The sequence below is a fragment of the Lepidothrix coronata genome, unplaced genomic scaffold, assembly GCF_001604755.1.
Source record: "Lepidothrix coronata isolate B3197 unplaced genomic scaffold, Lepidothrix_coronata-1.0 Scaffold383, whole genome shotgun sequence".
Taxonomy (NCBI): domain Eukaryota; kingdom Metazoa; phylum Chordata; class Aves; order Passeriformes; family Pipridae; genus Lepidothrix; species Lepidothrix coronata.
In genome coordinates this window covers 81,332-98,778 of record NW_016690563.1, presented here as the reverse complement: position 1 = coordinate 98,778, position 17,447 = coordinate 81,332, and the positions used below count along the sequence as shown (strand labels likewise).

The following is a 17,447-nucleotide window of genomic DNA, read 5'->3' as shown; positions in this document are numbered from 1 at the left end:
GGTGCCCAGGAGCGAAGCGAGCGGAGCGCCGGGAGATGGCGCTGGGTCCCTGTGGATCAAAGCCCCGGCTGTGCCCGGCCGGGCTGGAGCATACAGCCCCCACACAGCCCCACGCGGCCCCCACACGGCCCCACGCGGCCCCCACACGGCCCCGGCCCCGCCTCCCTTCCAGCTTCCATCCGTTGCCTGGCAACCGGGAACGCGGTGACAGCGTCTGTCGCGCTGGTGCTGGCGCGGCAACACCCGCAGTTCCCGATTCTCTCTCACCCTACCCTGTTCCCAGCGGCCTGAGCTCCTTCAGGCAGCGACACTGAGCGCTTCGCCAAGCGAATCCTTGGAGAGATTGTCTCTCCAAAAAGTCGATCTTGCAGTTCGTGGAAAGGGAAAGACTGACTGGGCTCTTCACCAACTGAGCCCTTGCAGAGAACTGCCTTTGAAGATCACTCGTGTCCTTTATTGGAAGGTAAAGCTTCGATATCCTTGATGATGTTCAACTTGACACCCTGCTGTGATAGAACTGGGTTTCCTGAGACATGTCAGGAATTTTTCCCCAGCCCTGGGAATATTAATTCATTGCTTCCCTAGGTGGCCTCAGCTGCTGTGTCCTGGCACAGCTGGTTCCTCTGCCCAAGCTCAGGCCATTCGTGCTCTGAACACAAAGCTGAGGGGCCAGAGCTGTCTGTGCCCTGAGCCTGGAGCAGAGGGGGAATTAAGATCCTTCCTTAACTTGTGGGCTGGGTAAGAGGCTGTCTGAGGTGGGGAAGATGAAGATCTCCCCCCACGGGACAGCGGTGGTGGGCTGGAGCCGTGCTTTATCCTGTCCCTGTGATAGAGAGCTGGGACTGATTTCTGAGTTCTGCTCCTTCCCCTGAGTCTGGCAGGCAGATCCCTGTAGGCTTTATGGAAGTGGAACCGTGGGGCTATGGAAGAGCAGCCAGGGCTAGAGGGCAGGGGAAGCTGCTAGCCTGGATGGGGGCGTGGAGAGTGGAAGCCCTCTGTAAACAGCAGTGTGGGCATAATGGACAGGCTTCATTTGAAGTGAAATGAAACTGCAGTTAGAAAACTGGCACAAGTAATCCAGTTATTCTCAAGACCAAGTAATAAATCACTGAAATCCAGATTAATGTCTCATTCCCCATTAGATGGTAATTTCCAGCTTTAAATCCTAGCTCTTGCTGCAGCATGTCCTGGTGTCCATAAGACAGTGTCATGTTCTCGTGTTTCTAGTCCAAAGTAAATGTTCACGTTTGAGTTTCGTCAGTGCTTGAGACCCACTTTCTGGAGTTGTCTTCTCTTCTTGCCCTTTCTTGCACGACACAAACAGAGAGAGATGGTTGTCAGACTGGTGATTGTTTACCCATAACTTCTTGTAGGATAGGGATGCTGGAGAAGAAGTGCCACTAGGATAAAGTCTGACGTGGTCCTGCTCCCCCATATGTTGCATTTATAATGGCTCATGTCCCTTTAATGGTGTCTCCTCAGTGACCTAGCAAAGTTTGATGGCAAGGTTCACTCTTGTAGCTTACTACATAGATCACGATCAATTCACACACACGCAGAGATGGGAACATCTATATTTATGTGTACAAAGGTACACATGATCAATTCACACACGCGCAGGTACAGAGATGGGAACATCTCTATTTACGGGTACAAAGGTACCTATCAAAAGTTGCCCTTGAGTTCAGTGAAATAATCACATCAAATCCATTTGCATTTCTCAACAGGCAAAAGTACTGTGACTGGTTCTGAGACCTTCACTGCAGCAAAGATTCTCCCTCCCCAGACTTGGTCCAGGGAGGGGGAACACAGCTGATGCAGAGTCTAGAGGTAAGTCTTGTGAGGAGTGGCTGAGGGAGTTGGGCTTGGTTGGCCTAGAGAAGAGGAGGTTGTTACAGTTCCTATACCACCAGCTATGGGCTGTCCACTCTAGCTATTAATTTTTAAGTAATATTTAAGCTACAGCTTTGTCTCTTCTAGCTATTATTAATGTTCAGAATGTTAGCTCCAGGTTTCACTATGATCCATCTTTGAATTACACAACATAGCCATATAGTTCAAATAAAGTCCAACTTCCAGCCTAACAATTCTAACTACTTATGCCAAACAAGCATTTAGCTACTTTCAAATAATATAAAATTTGCAGGACCACTGTATCTTTTGGGTCTGCCAGGAATGGGATTCTGGATTTTCAGCATTCCATTGTTGCTCCTTCCAGGTGAGCTGAGACACAGTCACTGGTAGGACTTATCCACCCACAACATCCTTCAGAATGGATTCTGGATTCCAGAGGAGAGAGGTGCTAGCTCGTCCTCTAAGGCCGAGAGAGGCTGAGAAGCCTGAGCGTGTAAGTACCTGCTGTGGCCAGGAGCTGTGTTAAGGCTGGAAACTCCTCCCGTGTCCCTCTTCTCCCAGCCCCTCCTGCTGTCCACAGCACCGTGGAGCTACAGACCCCCTCCCCAGCTCTTAGGGCTGTGCTTCTGTTGGCAGGGGCTGTCATGGTGCGTCAGGGACAGTCCAGAGTCTTGCCTGGCTGTGCCACTGGAGCCAAGTTAAACCAATGTAAAGCTGAACATGAGCTTGTGCTTCTTTCTGTCCCCTGTGTGTGGGCAGGAATTCCTTCTGTCAGGTTGGCAAATTCACTGTGCTGCTCTGACCACACCTGCCCTCCAGGAACCTGGGCATGTAGTGGGTGGCTCAAATGCTGCCTGAAGCCTTGAGAGAGGTGACTGGTCCCCCCGGAACAGGTTCCGTCTCATCTCCTGCGTGGAGCACAGATCCAGCTCTGCACACAGCAGTGGAATTGGGGCAAGTCCTCCTTCCCACCCACAAACGTCCCCTTTGCTGCCTGGAGCTCACTTGGCTGGAGGTGACCCAGTGCTGAGGCTCTGTCAAGGACATCTCTCTGTATTCTTCTGTGGATGGGACTGTGAGGCCAGACAGAGACAAAACCCGTGCTAATTACAAAGAGAGAACTATGGACCTATTGCTCTGCACCTTGGTCTTGGCACAATGCCGCTTTTCTGCTTCCCTCACACTCAGCCAGCACTGAGATCTTCACACATGGGGGGTTGTGAGCCTTGGGCAAAGATGGAATTAGGGGAGTTTGCCACTCTCTGCAAAGGTCACTGGCTCAATCCAGTGGAAGTAAAGAGGACACAAATTCCCCAAGAGCAGAAGTCCCCACACGTGTCACATCAAATCATGGAGAAGCTAATGAGGCAGAGCCACCTGGTTAGAGCAAGTGTGTTCTGCTCTATACCATTAATTTTCTGATGTTAAATATTTCAGCAGGTAACTTCCAGGACTGTCCTGGTGGCTGTGATCACAAATCAGAGCCACTTGAACAAGTAAAGCCTCTCTGAACAAGGGCATTTCTGAGGCTCTTGCTGGTTTTTTTGCCTTTCAGCTGACCATTTTTGACTTCAGGAAGGTGGGTCTCAGGTTCAGGGAGAAGCCGGACAGCCCTCAGGAGGCAAAGTTGCCCAAGATTGCCCTGCACCTAGGCACAAGTGAGAACTCCAATTACAAGGTAGCCTTTTCCTGCCCTTTTCCTTGCTGTTTGATGTGACACTTGAAGAGGCTGCGTGCCTTGCCTCCAGCTTATTGAAACACCTCAGTGTCCAGGTCCTGTTGTTGTTGCAAACTGCTAGTGGTGGTGGAGTTCCTTCTGCTGGGGCAAAGGCAAAACGTTTTCTCCTAGTGAGATGCTGGAGTCCTGATCTGTGCTAAGCCAACACAAATAATTTCTGCTGAAGCTGGTGGGGTTTGCTGGAGTTTAGCTACCATGGTGAAGGCACGATACCGGGGGAAGGCTGGGGCAGGACACAAGGGCACGAGCTTGCCATTTTCTATTGTCCCTCTGAAAGAGCCACCTCTTGCTTTGGTGTTGTCACTGGCAAATGCTGGGGGTCATAGGATTCCCTGCACAGTGGTAGCGCTGACCTTTGAAGGCTGAGGACCTGAGGTAATTACTCCCAATTTAACACAACTCCAGTCTTACTCAAGTTGCCAGCACTGCTGAGAAAAGAGCTGAACCTTATCCTCATCCAGCATTCACCTCATTTGTCCTATTCCTATCTACTGTGGTACTTTCTTTTTGCCCTTAACCTACTCTGGTGCTGTTCTCTTCTTACTGGTGTCTCAGCTCTAGGGTCTGGAGTTGTGTGGGCCTCAGTCTCCCTGCTTCAGAGTAAAGGTCATCCAAAAATTGTTTCCTATGAAGTCTGATGTAAATTCTTGAGTTTCACTTACTGCTTGGGTGCTCAGTCAGTGCCCAGAGCTCTGGGACCCCATTAGCACAGGGCTGTGCTGGAGGTAAGCGCTGCCCGGCATTTTGGAGAAGGAAAGCTGGAGAAACTCCTGCCAAAAGAGCTGCTCAGCTTGAGCCTGCTCAGTGTGGTCTAGCAGCTTTTGATCAGCTCAGAGCAGAGGTGGGTGAGCTACTGTTCCCCCAGTGGCAGCTGGGCAGACCTAGTCACCAAGAGCCTGTCCTTCACCGGGGATCAAGAGAGGAGTGTTGTTCGCGAGCCTTCCTCCCAGCAGCTGAACCTCTCCCTGCTCTCTCTTGCCTCTCCAGTTCTCATCCCCTGACCGGAACAAGACCTTGCTTGAGCCTTGCCCATCCGAGCTGGTGTTTCAGAACTATGTCCTTGGCAAGGTCTGTGAAATGCCCCTGCTTCTGAGGAATAGAGACAAGGTAAGTTCTGGGATGTGGCGCTTTAACGCTGTGCTAGAAGAAGAGGAGAGTGCTGTAACCCCCATGGTGTACAGCAGAGCAAGTATCAGCCGTAGCACATCCAGATTCACCACCTTGGATTTGCAAGATGGTGGGAATTTTCCCGTGCTGAGGATTCTTCCCTGATTTTGGCCGTGCCTTGGTGGTATCTGACTCAAAGGAGCTTCTTTCCCTTGAAAGCCCTGGATTGATGGGAAGGCTGTGCAGTTCTCACCTGCTCTCGTGCTTCCCCTCGAGTGTCCACCACTACGTACTGTGGCTCCTTGGTTAATCTTGGTTCCCGGCGGGCATCTCGCCTCTCTCAGCCTGTTGAACTGCCTCTGTGCAGCTCGCAGTCAAAGCTCAGGGGCTGAGTCTTCTCCACTTTATGCTGGAATCATGATTAGTCATGATGATGACTAGTTATGATTAGTGGCACTGGCACTGCAGGACATGTGTTTGAAAACAGCCCTGGAATCGGACTCATTTAGCAGAAGCAGCAGGAGGCCTTTGGGTGCCACTTCAGGCTCCTGCTAAGCTTAATTCAGCTCTGCTCAGGTTTTCCAAAGGCAACATGGTGCTCTGCTTTCCCTTTGCAGAACTACAGCACATCCAGAGCAATGTACTCTTGAGGGTTTCCACCTTCACTTGAACAAAGTGTGATTGTTTTGCAATTCCCCAAGAAAGCTGAGAAGGAAGAAGTTGAAAAATGTCAGCAATTGTGTTGCACTGTAAAGAGGAAAACTGAGACCTTTTGAATTTCAGTCAGGGAAACAGTTTCTCAACTGACTCTTGTGCCAAGGGCAATCTATTGGGAATAGACAGCAGGGAGTCCAAATCACCTGGTTTAGACGTGAGATGTGATTTGGTGCTCAGGGGTTGATACCCGTGTGCTAGAAAATGCCTGTTTGCTGTCCCTGTGTTCCCCTGAGGGCAGAAACTGGCAGTAGGGTGGCTGCAGGAATGCCCAGCAGTCTGGCTTGCCTGCACTGGCAGCTACCTGGCCACAATCACTAGGCAGCAAGAGCACCCGGAGAGCTGAGATTGGCTTTTAATAATGAAACCACACTGTCAGTCGGTGCTGCTCATGTTTCTCCAGGCAGAAAATAACCTTTCAAGCCCAGAGTTGACAGGCACAGCCTGCAGGGCCGTCTGGCTTTCCATCACTCTGGCAAGCTGACTGCTCTCATCTTCTGCACCAGCCTTTCCTGGCAGTGTCTTGTGCTTCTTCCTTGCTTCTTTACAGCCCATTTCAATTCTCTTTGCCATCTCATTGTGTCAGGGCTTGTCTCTTTGTCTTGCTGTGTTCCTCCTTTTCTCTTCAGTTTTCCAGTAAGGCCAAGTGTCTGGTCTCCTCTTGCTGGTGTGCCCATATGACTGTGTCCCCACAGCTGGACTTCCCCACTCCACCTCAGTCTGTTAGAAGAGAATTTCTTCCTTCCCTCAGGACAATGTGCTGGTTTGCCTTCAGGTAGCACATTCTCCCTCTGGAACAGGGCTGCGTGGCTGTGTGCAGGCAGAAGCAAGCAGATTCTCTGGGCTTATTGAAAATGAGGATGACTTGGTTCAGGTGTTCTATCTCCATACTGCTGGTGCCTGACCTTCCTTCCCAGCAGGCACTGCCCTACTGCCTCTGGCCGAGCCGCTTTGCCCAGGCAGAGGGATCCAAGTTCACCCTTGTGTAGCCTGTGCTTGTACCTCCAGAGCTAAAAGTCCTTTGGGAAAGTGGTCAAGGAAGGCTGTCACCAGGGCACACCCAGGTCTCCTCCTGTTTCCACAAGCGGCAAAATCACCATTTTGTGTCTTTCCTGCAGGTTACTCGGCTGGTGAAGGTCACCATGGACAGCTCACCTTATTTCAAGTTGGTCGGCCCCAATGGTGTGTGCCATCAGATACCACCGGGCTCATTTTGTACTATAAACATCCTTTTCATCCCTGAGGGGAGCAAGGTGAGTTTGGAGGAATGTTCTCTCTAAAGCCGGGGTGTTTGTTGCACACTGGTTATAGCCCAGCCCGTGCTGTGAGGTCGGCTCTGGGCTGGGGGCAGGCAGCCTGGAGCTGGTCACACCTTGGCACGGTGTGGTGCTGCCAGGCCCTGCAGCTGGGCCTAGAGGGCTTTGCTTTCCCTCTGTGCCTATTCTTGAACGTTCACAAGGGAAGAGGCAGATGGAACAGTAAGGAAATGACAGGGAGAGGTATTGATGTTTAGCCATCTCTAGGCTCAGTGGAAGGGGTTTTATTATGGAAAATACCAGAGGAACAAAAAGATCCAGAGAGCTGTATTCTTTCCCATTGGAATGGAGCAAAAATGATGCTTTTTCACATGCTCTGTTCTCCAGCCTTTATTAGTATGAATTAGTGGTCATTTTTGGGGTGGAAGAGGTAAATTCACACCCACAAAGGGTCATAGAAAACAGCACTTTTTCTTCTGCCATGAGGATGGCACTCAATGCCCTCAATACTGTGCCAGTTACTTTTCCTGCAGGATCATTTCCACCAGCTTGTCTGCATCAGTGAAAGGGAAAAGGTCTCTGTGCCAATCCAAGCCATTGGTGCCCGCCCAGTCTTGGACTTCCCTGACCAGCTGGACTTCTCGTCGTGTCCAGTCAACCACAGCACCCAGAAGACTCTGCTGGTTCACAACACCGGGAACCTGGAAGCCTGTTACAGCCTCAGCACTGAGAGGTAAAGCAGCTCATCTGTCTTAGTGCAAAACACCTTTGGGTGATGGCAGAGTTGGGAAAGAGTATCCCAAAGGAACCAGAGCATCCGAGCTGCTGCACTGCAGCCACAGCTGGAAACGGGCAGGACGTGTGGGGTCTGCTGTTGCTTCTAGTGTTTTAAGCAGGATGCAACTCCTGAGCTTTGTCTTTCCCAGATTTCCTAGGGACTGCTGGAACACGTTAGTAGTTGGTCTGCACCCTCCTGAGCACCAACACCTTCTGAAATGGCTGCCTCCCACTGTCAGCCAAATAAACCCATTCTCCAGGAGGCCTCAAGCATGTGGTACATCAGGGGGCCTCTCATCAGATGCCCACCATGAGCTGTGTTGTGAACAGCCTGTGCAGTTCCTGTTAGTCAAAGCTGATCTGATTTCCCTTGTCAGCTGAGGGCATCAGTCATCTCTTCTGTTTCATGAAGAACCTTTGAAAACCAGTATAAATTTTCAAGCAGATTGCATTCAGATTTCTTTTAAAATACTCTGAAGTTCATGTGTTTCTGCTTTTTTTTTTTTTTTCAGTTTATTTTGTTCTGTGTTAAATTTTTGTCAAACTGTCATTCATTCTTCCTTGGGAACTTTCTTCAAGGTCCTTTCATGCCTGTTGATCTATCATCTGCCCATAGGCATAAGAAACAGGAGCAATTTGGGGAATATGTGAAAATGTAGGAGATGCAGGGACTGATTTGCTCTTGGGTTCTTAGTCCTGAACTTGGCTGGATCCTCTTCTGAGAATTTGAAAACAGGAAGATCCCTTCTTTCTCAGGCATCCCCTGAAGTCAGCGCCAGGAGTGTTATTCTCCATCCAGCCATCTGAGGGCAGGAGTATATAGACATGGGGCAGGAGTAGGAAGGAACAGGAGGGAAGGTAGCGCTGAAGAGTTGCCCCTTGACTAGTAGCTTCTCTGTTCTGGCAAAATTTCTGGCAAAAGAACAGGAAAAAAAATTCCATGCCTTTCCCAGCCCAGGCAATGAAGCCCCAAGCCCCAGCAGAGCCCTGCAGCAGTCCTGGCATCCCCATCAGGGCAGATGCAGGAGCACGGAAAGTAATCCAGCTCTGGGGCTGGTGGGGCTTGTCTTTCCTCCTCTCTCTCCAAAGTCTCAGGCCCAGCACAAAAACATTGCTGGCCCAAGGCTTCTCCATTAGCCAGTAGCGATGTTCTCAACGGTGGTAATGGGCCCGGGTCAGGCCCCTAATTGCAGCAATAGCTCCTTAAGGAGCAGAAATGGCAGCAATTCCATCAGCTGTCACCACTGACAGGAACAAAGTTCAGCTTGCACACGGCTCCAGTTGTTCTTCTTATTTTTTTTGTGTTGCATTCTCTAATCATCATCAGAATCCCCAGGAAATGTTTTTAAGGTGACAAATTAACCATCAGCAAAGCACTAAACTTTTGTTTTCTCAGTGGGGCTGTACAAAGAGCACAAAGCCCAGCAGCCACTGGGCAGAAGCACCTTTGACCTGAGCTATCCCGAAGCATTAAAGCACTGATTTTTGTATCTGTCAGGCAAGAGCTGTTTACCTGGTGACAAAGCGGATTTGCTCCTGTTAAATCCAAACTGCACCAACACATTTGCCTAATTATTTCCCTTGTTTCTCTGGCCGGCCAAGCAAACAGTTACCAGCCTGGATGACACTCCAGAATCCCAGACTGCATCCCTGGTGAATACACAGAAACCTCCTGTTCAGCTCCCTTGATGTGCTGCTCTTAATGGCACTTCATTTAGCTGGGATTGAATCCTTCAGGCTGTAAACCGGACCCTCCTTTTGGATATTGTGTCCACGTCACTGTATTGCTCCAATTTGCAGTTGCACTCATTCAGAGTTTTCATTGCTCCTTTTCTTCCGAGCAGCTTTCATTGAAATGCTGATAAAACGTGCCCTTTCTTAGGCTAAACCAGGATGTTTACAAAGGGAAAAACAACCCCAAACAACCACACTGCAAATTAAACTCATTATTCTCTGGTCTTCAAGGAAGACTTTATTCTCCCTCTTGATTCCTAGGCTGTACTGTCACAGGACAGGGAGTGCCCTGCCATTTGCACCTCTTGAATGAAAAGAGACATTCCTGAGGCAGTCAGTGTCATGTGCATGCAAATAGCTCTTAACCCTCTCTGTGCTCTTCCGAACCATTCTCTGGTGGGATTGCTGGCAGTCAGACCCTTGAGCCTTCATGCAGAGTATGGGGGAGATGAGTTCATTTCATCCGACAGGATTTTCTGAGGGCTGCATCTCCTCCGAAGAGAGTCAGTAGCTGTTTCTGATGCTGTGTGTTCTGTCTGTCTTCTGCTGACTGTGGTTGCTATGCTTCTTGCTTGCACAAGTCAGCTGAAGTGAACTAGACTGCAAATATCGTCCCCAAACCTCCCCCAAGAGTCCTGATCTCTCTCTTGGTCTTGCAGCCCTTTCACTGTCGGTCCAGCCACTGGAACCCTCGATGTTGGTGAAGCCATGCAAGTGACAGTGGAATATCACCCGCTGGAGACCGGGCATCATTCCACATCCCTGGCAGTGCACTGCGACAGAGGTGAGTGCTGGGCACTGCACGGTGCACTCGCCCTGCGTCCTTCCGAATAGCAGAGCCCTTTCTAAGCAGAATAACGTTAGACTTGCTCTGCAAACTACTTGTAGAACTGTTCCTTTCAAAGCCCCTGTGTGTTTCAGTGCTCAGAAGTGAGCAGAGAAGGGGCCAAGGCTGAGTCTGTCCCTGTCCTGGATGTGCTGTGTTGCTGTGTGCTGGTCCATCCCTGGGGGGACCCTGGTGTCAGCATGGTGTTCTCCATCCTGCACCCCCACCACAGTCTTCTACCAGCACTCCTCTCCTCACTGTCCCAGCCACCTGAATTCCCCCTCCAGCAGCACCGCCCCGTCCCAGCTTTACCGCAAAGAAAAGTGAAAACTAGTTAGTGTTTAGGGGGTTGATAAAATGGATGCCCTCAAACAGGGATGAGATCTTGGAATCCTGTTTTGCTGGGAATTGCTGAGTGGAGGAAGGAGGAACCTTGATTTTCCATTGCAGTGTGGATATGCAGGGCTGAAGTTGTATTCCTGGACAGTGCTGTTTGTGACATGTGAGCTTTCCATCCAACTCTCTCCAATGTCATGTGTCTCTTGCTCACCTCTGTCCCCTAAGCTGCTTCTCTGTTGTCTTGCCACAGACCCTTTTTCTATGTTGTCCTCTACACATACATGTAGTTTCTGTCTAAGAACATTTTCAGGCCCTCGGGTTCCTGTTGGATGACAAATCATGACAAATTTTCCCTTATTCCCATTTCTCAGGCCATTCATGCTCTCCAAACCTCTCCCATCTGTCTCCCATTTGATTTCTAGGTTCAGGAACCCCATTCAGTCTTCATATAAAAGCTGCTCTGTACTTTTAGTCTTTCTCTCTGCTCTTCTTTCTTTCATTTCAAATGTTTCAACTTGGTGTTTGAGATCAGAATGATATCAAATATTTCTAGACTGATGTGGCCATGGGTTTGGACAGGGAGGGGATGATGGCTTTCATGGTGTTGATTTTCTAGTGCTTTGTCATATTGAATGTTGTAGAACATCATGTCTTGTTTCCTCACCTTAGTCCCCTTCTGCCATGGGCTTCACTTCCCTTGCTCCCCTGGACCTCCCTTTCTTCACACCTGCCCCCAGGAATCTTTGCTTGTCAGCAACAAGGGATTGGGAGAGGCAGGAGTCTTATGGGGTGCCTTCAGGAAACTCTGGGCTGTGACTGAGTGGGGCTCCTTAGAGTCACCTGAATGAATTTGATGCAGAATTGCCTGGGATCTGAGTGGGTCACCTGAGCACACCTGACAAATCTCACTGTAAATACTGTCACCTCGGGACAAATCTCTACAAACACACGCAGAAATAAGGTGCTTAAGCTGGTGTCCAGGACATCCTCACACTGTACACACGCAGCTGTTGGGATTTGATAAGTGTACTGATCCGTGGAATTACTTATCCAGCTAAAGGCTGGACACTTTCTTCTGTTACCTGTGGTTTGCTCTGGTCCTTGTAATTCCATTAGCGAGTGAGCTGAGCAAAGACTCCTCTTTGCTTTGTTCCAGGTGAAGATACCCACACCAGACTTCTTGGAAAAGCTAAGGACTTCAACATTGGGCTGGACAAGTACTCTTTGGAACTTGACAAGACTTATCTCACACTGTCAAGCCACAGAACCACAGCCATCCACAACAGAAGTAACATCACAGCCCGATTCCAGTGGAAGGCTTTTGCTACTGAGGCAGAGGAGTATCCACAGAAGATCAGGTTGGTCTGAAAGATGCAGTGACATACACTGCCCAAGGGTAAAACTAACATATGGCCTCAGGGGTGCTTGTGCTTTAGGGTGTTAGGAACAAGTAGGTGTTCCTGCAAAGTTTGCAGGGCAGTCACAGCTCGCAGTAAGAAGCAACAAAGTTGCTGGTTTTTCAGGTGTCAATTCGGGAGAGGTGCAGTTTGCCCAGAGACAGGGGGACCAACCAGCAGCATGGGAGGATCATGTGGCCCTGTCCTCTCTTTTGAAGTGCTGTGGCCTCCACCTTGAACAATGTCAGTGACCTCCAGAGCCACCTAATCAGCACATATTGGGGGACACACAGTAGGCCTGCTGGGAAGCCTGTAACTCCAGAGTATCCCAGCCAATGGAGAAATGGGGAGGGACCTATGCTCCGGGCAAAGGGGATAAAAGAAGCTGCAACCTCCACTGAGTTGAGAGACCTTCCTGAGGTCTGTTCAGTGAACTCTCCCTTTTATTAGAGTAAAGGTCTATTTTTTTAGTTAGCTCCTCTGTCTTCTGGCCATTTATGTGAGTTACTTCTGTACAGTCCCTCATTAGCATGGGAGGCGAGAGTGGGAGTGGTTTTGCCATTGTACGTGCTCAGGTCTTAGTTCAGTGGTTGTCAGGGGTCCATTCTGGGGGTCCTCCGAGGCGAGTGCCCCCTAAAGCAATCGTCCTATTTGTGACCCCGCTTCTTGCACTCAGGCAAGTATTCACTTGTTATATAACACAAGGCAGTGGAAGGTGGGGGTGCAAAGCATCAGGGCCTTCTGGCTCGTCATGGGGAAATTACTGTCTGTTGATGGAGGCTGAGCAGAGTGTTGCCATCTCAGTGGCTGGATGCCCTCCTCATGCCCAGCACTGCAGGTCAGCCCTGGAGAAACATTTCTGAATGCGCTGCACAGGGAGCCAGCCATAGCCAATATTTCTGGTGCAGGGAGCCAGCCATAGCCGGTATTTTTGGTGCCAGTGACAGTGTTTGCCCAAGGCTCTGTCTGTGTGCAGCTGGTGATATCCATGACTGTATTTCCTAACTGTGTTTGAATTTGGCTGGGTGAGGGTGCTGTCCTGTTTATACTCCACTGCCTCAATTTGCTCCATATGGAGCCTTCTACTTGTCCCTCCAGTTGCCACCTGCAGGTTCTTCACAGCCAGGGGACTGGAGTCTGAGGGGGGAACAGTGATCTGCCAGCTGGGAAGCAGCTGTTCCTTTCTCATCTCTTGGTTGTGATCTTAAAACACTAGAATGATTTCTGCTGCAGCTACCAAGTAACGGAGCAATTAACTGTGCCAAAGGTCTGCAGAGAAGGCCAAAAGGAGGAAAAAAGAAGGTGGTTCAAGGCTAGATGCCCCCCTCTCAGGGCCTCTGTTTTCATGCATATAAAACCTTTAATGTCACTGAAGAGGTGCCATGCCTGAATTCATCAATTGGCTTTGAAAGTGCTCTGGGATGCTCTGGTGGAAGGCAGTGTAGGGAACAGGGCACACAGGGTTAGCTTATCCCTGCAGGTCCAAAAGGGAAGAAGCCAAGAGTGATGCTGGTAACCTGCAGCTGAGAGCCAGCTTCTTCTTCCCTTGCCAGAGAAGACCTGCAGGCAGTGAGGGGGCTCCTTGATCTTTATCTGTTTCCCCCAAGCAACTCTGTGGTAGGAAGAGTCAGTTGAGGTCACTGGTGGGTTCTCTGTCAGTTTTGGCAGTGGCTCTGAGCCAGGAGGTTCTCTTGAGGGCTGATGGCTTTTAAAACCTCTCCCAAGCTTGTAAGTGTGGAGTAAAAGCACCTGCCCTGCGAGTGAACAACAAGTGATCCTCTGAGCCCTTTGGGACCCCGTGGCTTGGGCTCAGCCCCTTGCTGTGGAGCTACTGCTGCTCCTCCCTGAGCGCTTTGCTGCTTCTGCACTTACACTCAGCTCTGCAAATCAGTGGCTTATTAAATGACCTCCTGCATTTGTTTCTCCCTGTGGCTGCAGGCTGTGTCACAATCTGTCTCGGCCGCCCCTCGAGCTGGTGAAGGCTCTTGTGATGAAGCGCTATGAGGAGCTTGACCTGTACGACCGCGAGTTGGAGAAGGAGACAGCAAAGATTCAAGCAGACCCCATGCTGTTCTCAGATGATGTTTTCACCATCGAGCCCTTGGTAAGTGATAGCTGAGAACCTCCTCCTCCTCCCCCTCCCCGAATAAGGTCACTCGGCAGATCCCCACCTCAGCTGGCTTGATGTGCCCCGAGAGAAGACATGAGGTTTCTGGCGAGGCTGGAGAGCTTGTTGCAAAAAGCAATGCTACCCTGTGGGCTCCTGGCAGGCAGCAGGAACCTACCTAAAGCTGAGCTCTGCTGCAAGGGCTCGACATCAAGGGAGCTTGGTGCGTGTCCTTGCAGTGTCCAGAGCGGTTGGTTACTGTAGGAAGTGGCACAGCTTACATGTGATGTGTGGGGCTTCCCAGAGGGTGTTGGAGCACTGTCAGTTCACAGATTGACCTGAAGCAAAAAGGAGGCCAAATTCAGCCCAAGGTCATGGAAATGCCAATCCCTCCCTGTAACCAGGACTTACAGCATGTCTGAGTCTCCCTTCCAGTGTCATTTGGGAGCCTGGACACAAGACTTGGAAACGGACTTTTTGAGTTCTGTTGCACACAGGGACAGAAAATCTTTTCCTGTTTCTGCAAGCAAACCCCCATGTCCTTCCATCAACCAGAGCCCTGATTATGAATATTGGCACAGTGTGAGATGAAGAATCCCTGCTGTCTGCGCAGTGCAAAATCCCTCCTCGTCTTGGAGTAAACCCTACAACAATCCCAGCCTCTGCTTTCTTTTAAAATAAGTTAAACTAAGTTTTTTCTTTCCAAGAAAGGGGATCATGTTCTCTTCTTGGTTATTCCTATCGCCCATCTAAGGCCAAGAGCCACCAGTGTCAGCACAACAGCAGCTTCACACCACTGTAGCTGACAGCAGCACGATGTGACCAAGAGCTTGTGTCAGGGCAGTAGGAATATTGTAGTGTGGGAGCTGATCAGCTGAGCATTAAGAGCATCCTGCGGTGTGTTGAGCTGTTTTTTGAGTGTTTCCTCGGGCTCTTTGTGTTGTTCACTCCTTGCTCTAAGTAAAGGCTTACAGGTTGAAAAGAAGAAATGTGATACTGGAAGGTAAATGGTTTGCTGTCTCTTTCTGTTTTAGGAGGGAGAGGTTGGGCCACATTGTTCAGCTGAAATCAAGGTGTTCTTTAAACCCCGAGAAGCCCAAGTCTATAGAAAAGTGGCCTACTGTTCCATCTCAGGTACGGCTCCTTCTCTTTCTCTCACCCACAGTGAGGGGGAGGTGCAAATACTCTTCCAGCCCACTGGGCTCCTGTGGAAGTGCTAGGAAGGGTCCAAGGTCAGCAGGGCAGTGCTAGCTCATGTCCACTGTCCCTGCGGCTTCCTGGTGGTCTCCCATGCAAGGCCAGGGCTCAGGACACTGATCCCAGAACAATCCAAGCAGTGTATGGATAAGATTTCATGCCATGGGTTTGCCAGTATTTCCTCAAAGGCCAAAGAGCTACACAGCAGAACAGCTTTAGGGAACAGGCACTAAGCCCCTCTGGAGCACTGACCTCCAGGATGGCTCCTCATTACATGGATCCATCATCAGGTGGTAGGAGCTGAGGTAGAAATGTGCTCCCTGAGCCTGGATCACCTCCCACTGCCCAGACAACAGCAGACCAGAGGTGGCTGAGCCCTGCTGAGCCCAGGCTGTCTGCAGAAGGACCACCCCTGGCCAGCACCTGCTTCTCTCCCTGCGTGGGAATTGTCACCTTCTGGCTCTCAGGCTGAAGTGTGTCCAGGTGGTGGCCACTGGGCTTGCTGTGCTCAGCTTCCAGGAGTGCTGTCAAGTCCTTTTCTGGGAGCAGTTATCATTGCCCCCCCACCCCGAGTCACCCCCTTACAGAGGTGGTGGCTTTGTTGTGCCCACACAGGGCAGGGAACACTCACAGGGCACAGCGTGGTTCAGGTTCCCCTGTCCTTCCCCCCTGTCTCTGCATGGTGCTGCTTAGTGTTTTTCACCTTAAAGTGGGAGATGGCTGTCAGGTTTCCATCTAGGGAATACTCTGGGTTTGCCCATCTACGAGAAAGAGGTGGGAGGCCCATGGCCCTCCAGCAGCCAGGCTCCCATTCTGGAGGGTGCTGCAATTCCTAACCCAGCCACTCTGTTGCCTGCCTTCCTGCTCCAAGCTGATGGATACAAATGTCATGAAACAGCTTTTTATTTAGACAGTAATTGTGCAGGGATAACTCAACAAATGCCATCTACAGTAATTACTCAGGGCTCATGCTAACAAACTCTCTTCCTGCCCACCAACTGCCATTGTTAGAGCTGTGGAAGGAAAGCATGGATTTAAAAAGCTGCTCCCAAGGCATTCCTTATGATGTCGTGCATCATGTGAAACTGTGCATCTCTGTTTGTTGACATGGCCAGATGAGAATCATGTTCCAAGCCAGTCACCAAACACAGGGACATTCTGTGAACAAGATGCTGAGTGTCAGAAAGCAGCGGAAGCTGAAGACTTTGGCAACAAAGTCCTGTGCTGCTGGGCTACTGCCCCCCAGTTTAGTTGGAAGCCAGGCAGCAATGCCCAACTCTTTGCAAGATTTGTCCCTTCACTGAATGGATTTCAAAGCTCCTCCAAGTGCATGGGAAGGAAATCAGAATCATGGAATGATAAAGGGCTTGGAATGGCCCTTAAAGATCATCTAGTCCCAAACCCCCTGCCATGGGCAGTGACACCTTCCACTAGCCCCGTCCAACCTGACCTTGAACACTGCCAGGGACAGGGCAGCCACAACTTCCCTGGGCAACCTGTGCCAGGGTCTCACCACCCTCACAGGGAAGAATTTCTTTTGTATATATAACCTAAATTTCCCCTCTATCAATTTGTCTCCATTACTCCTTGTCCTATCACTACAGAAATCATGTTTTAAACTCGGCATCGCATTTTCAGGGTGCAAACTGGTGGCTAAATGGGAAACAAGCCCAAGGGGTGGGTTAGAAATTGGAAGCCAGCCCCAGGGCATATCTCCTGAGGGAAGAGAAGGGTCCATTTCTTCCCCTGGAGCATCAGGAGCTGGTCTCACCCATCTCAGAGTCAGGGACTAGCACTGAGGCAGCCTGGAAAAAGCAGGATAAGAGAGTAAGAATTACTCTACTGAAATGGAAATCTCTCCCCAGGCCGTGAGACCAGGCTGCCCCTGCACCTCACAGGGGAAGGCCTCGGGCCCTGCCTCCAACTCAACTCTGAGGAACTGGACATGGGGAAAGTTTTGGTTGGAAAAGCCTACAGCTATGAGGTGAGCAACAGGGGCTGGGGTGGATCCTGATGGCTCCTGGGGCAGAGGGGAGCCTGGTGGACCTGTGGAATTTCTGGCAACTTGGGCAGTTGTGAGCAGGGAATATTTGACATACTAGTCAAATCTGGGGGGTTTCACAGAATCTGGATCCTTTTCCAGGGTCTGAAACGTGTTGTCTGTTGTTCATGAAGCCCCAATTCCTGCTTTTTGGCAACCTCCCTTGGAGATCAGCTGGGATGCTTTCTGCAAAACAACCCCTCAACACATGAAAGCAACACTGGGTCAAAAAGCTGAAGTGTTCAGAGGCTTCTGTTCCAGCCTCAGACTCAAGGCACCTTTGTGCTCAGGCTGTTCAAGAGCAGCTGGAACAAACTGGTTGCGTTTGAGCTCACTGCAAGAGAGAGCAACTGAAAAAGG

General features: G+C 50.3%; 1 protein-coding gene across 1 annotated transcript in view; it reads left to right on the top strand.

Annotated features, from left to right (window-relative positions):
- Positions 1 to 214: 214 nt before the first annotated feature.
- The window catches only part of HYDIN (HYDIN, axonemal central pair apparatus protein), a 55,601-nt gene continuing 38,368 nt past the window's right edge, over positions 215 to 17,447 (top strand). The window contains exons 1-12 of the mRNA XM_017839188.1: positions 215 to 463; positions 1,728 to 1,830; positions 2,219 to 2,347; positions 3,410 to 3,532; positions 4,580 to 4,699; positions 6,532 to 6,666; positions 7,203 to 7,402; positions 9,840 to 9,964; positions 11,502 to 11,703; positions 13,681 to 13,846; positions 14,884 to 14,983; positions 16,912 to 17,030. Coding sequence (XP_017694677.1) covers positions 2,273 to 2,347; positions 3,410 to 3,532; positions 4,580 to 4,699; positions 6,532 to 6,666; positions 7,203 to 7,402; positions 9,840 to 9,964; positions 11,502 to 11,703; positions 13,681 to 13,846; positions 14,884 to 14,983; positions 16,912 to 17,030 — 1,365 coding nt within the window. The 5' untranslated portion in view covers positions 215 to 463; positions 1,728 to 1,830; positions 2,219 to 2,272. The remainder of the gene's footprint in view (positions 464 to 1,727; positions 1,831 to 2,218; positions 2,348 to 3,409; positions 3,533 to 4,579; positions 4,700 to 6,531; positions 6,667 to 7,202; positions 7,403 to 9,839; positions 9,965 to 11,501; positions 11,704 to 13,680; positions 13,847 to 14,883; positions 14,984 to 16,911; positions 17,031 to 17,447) is intronic.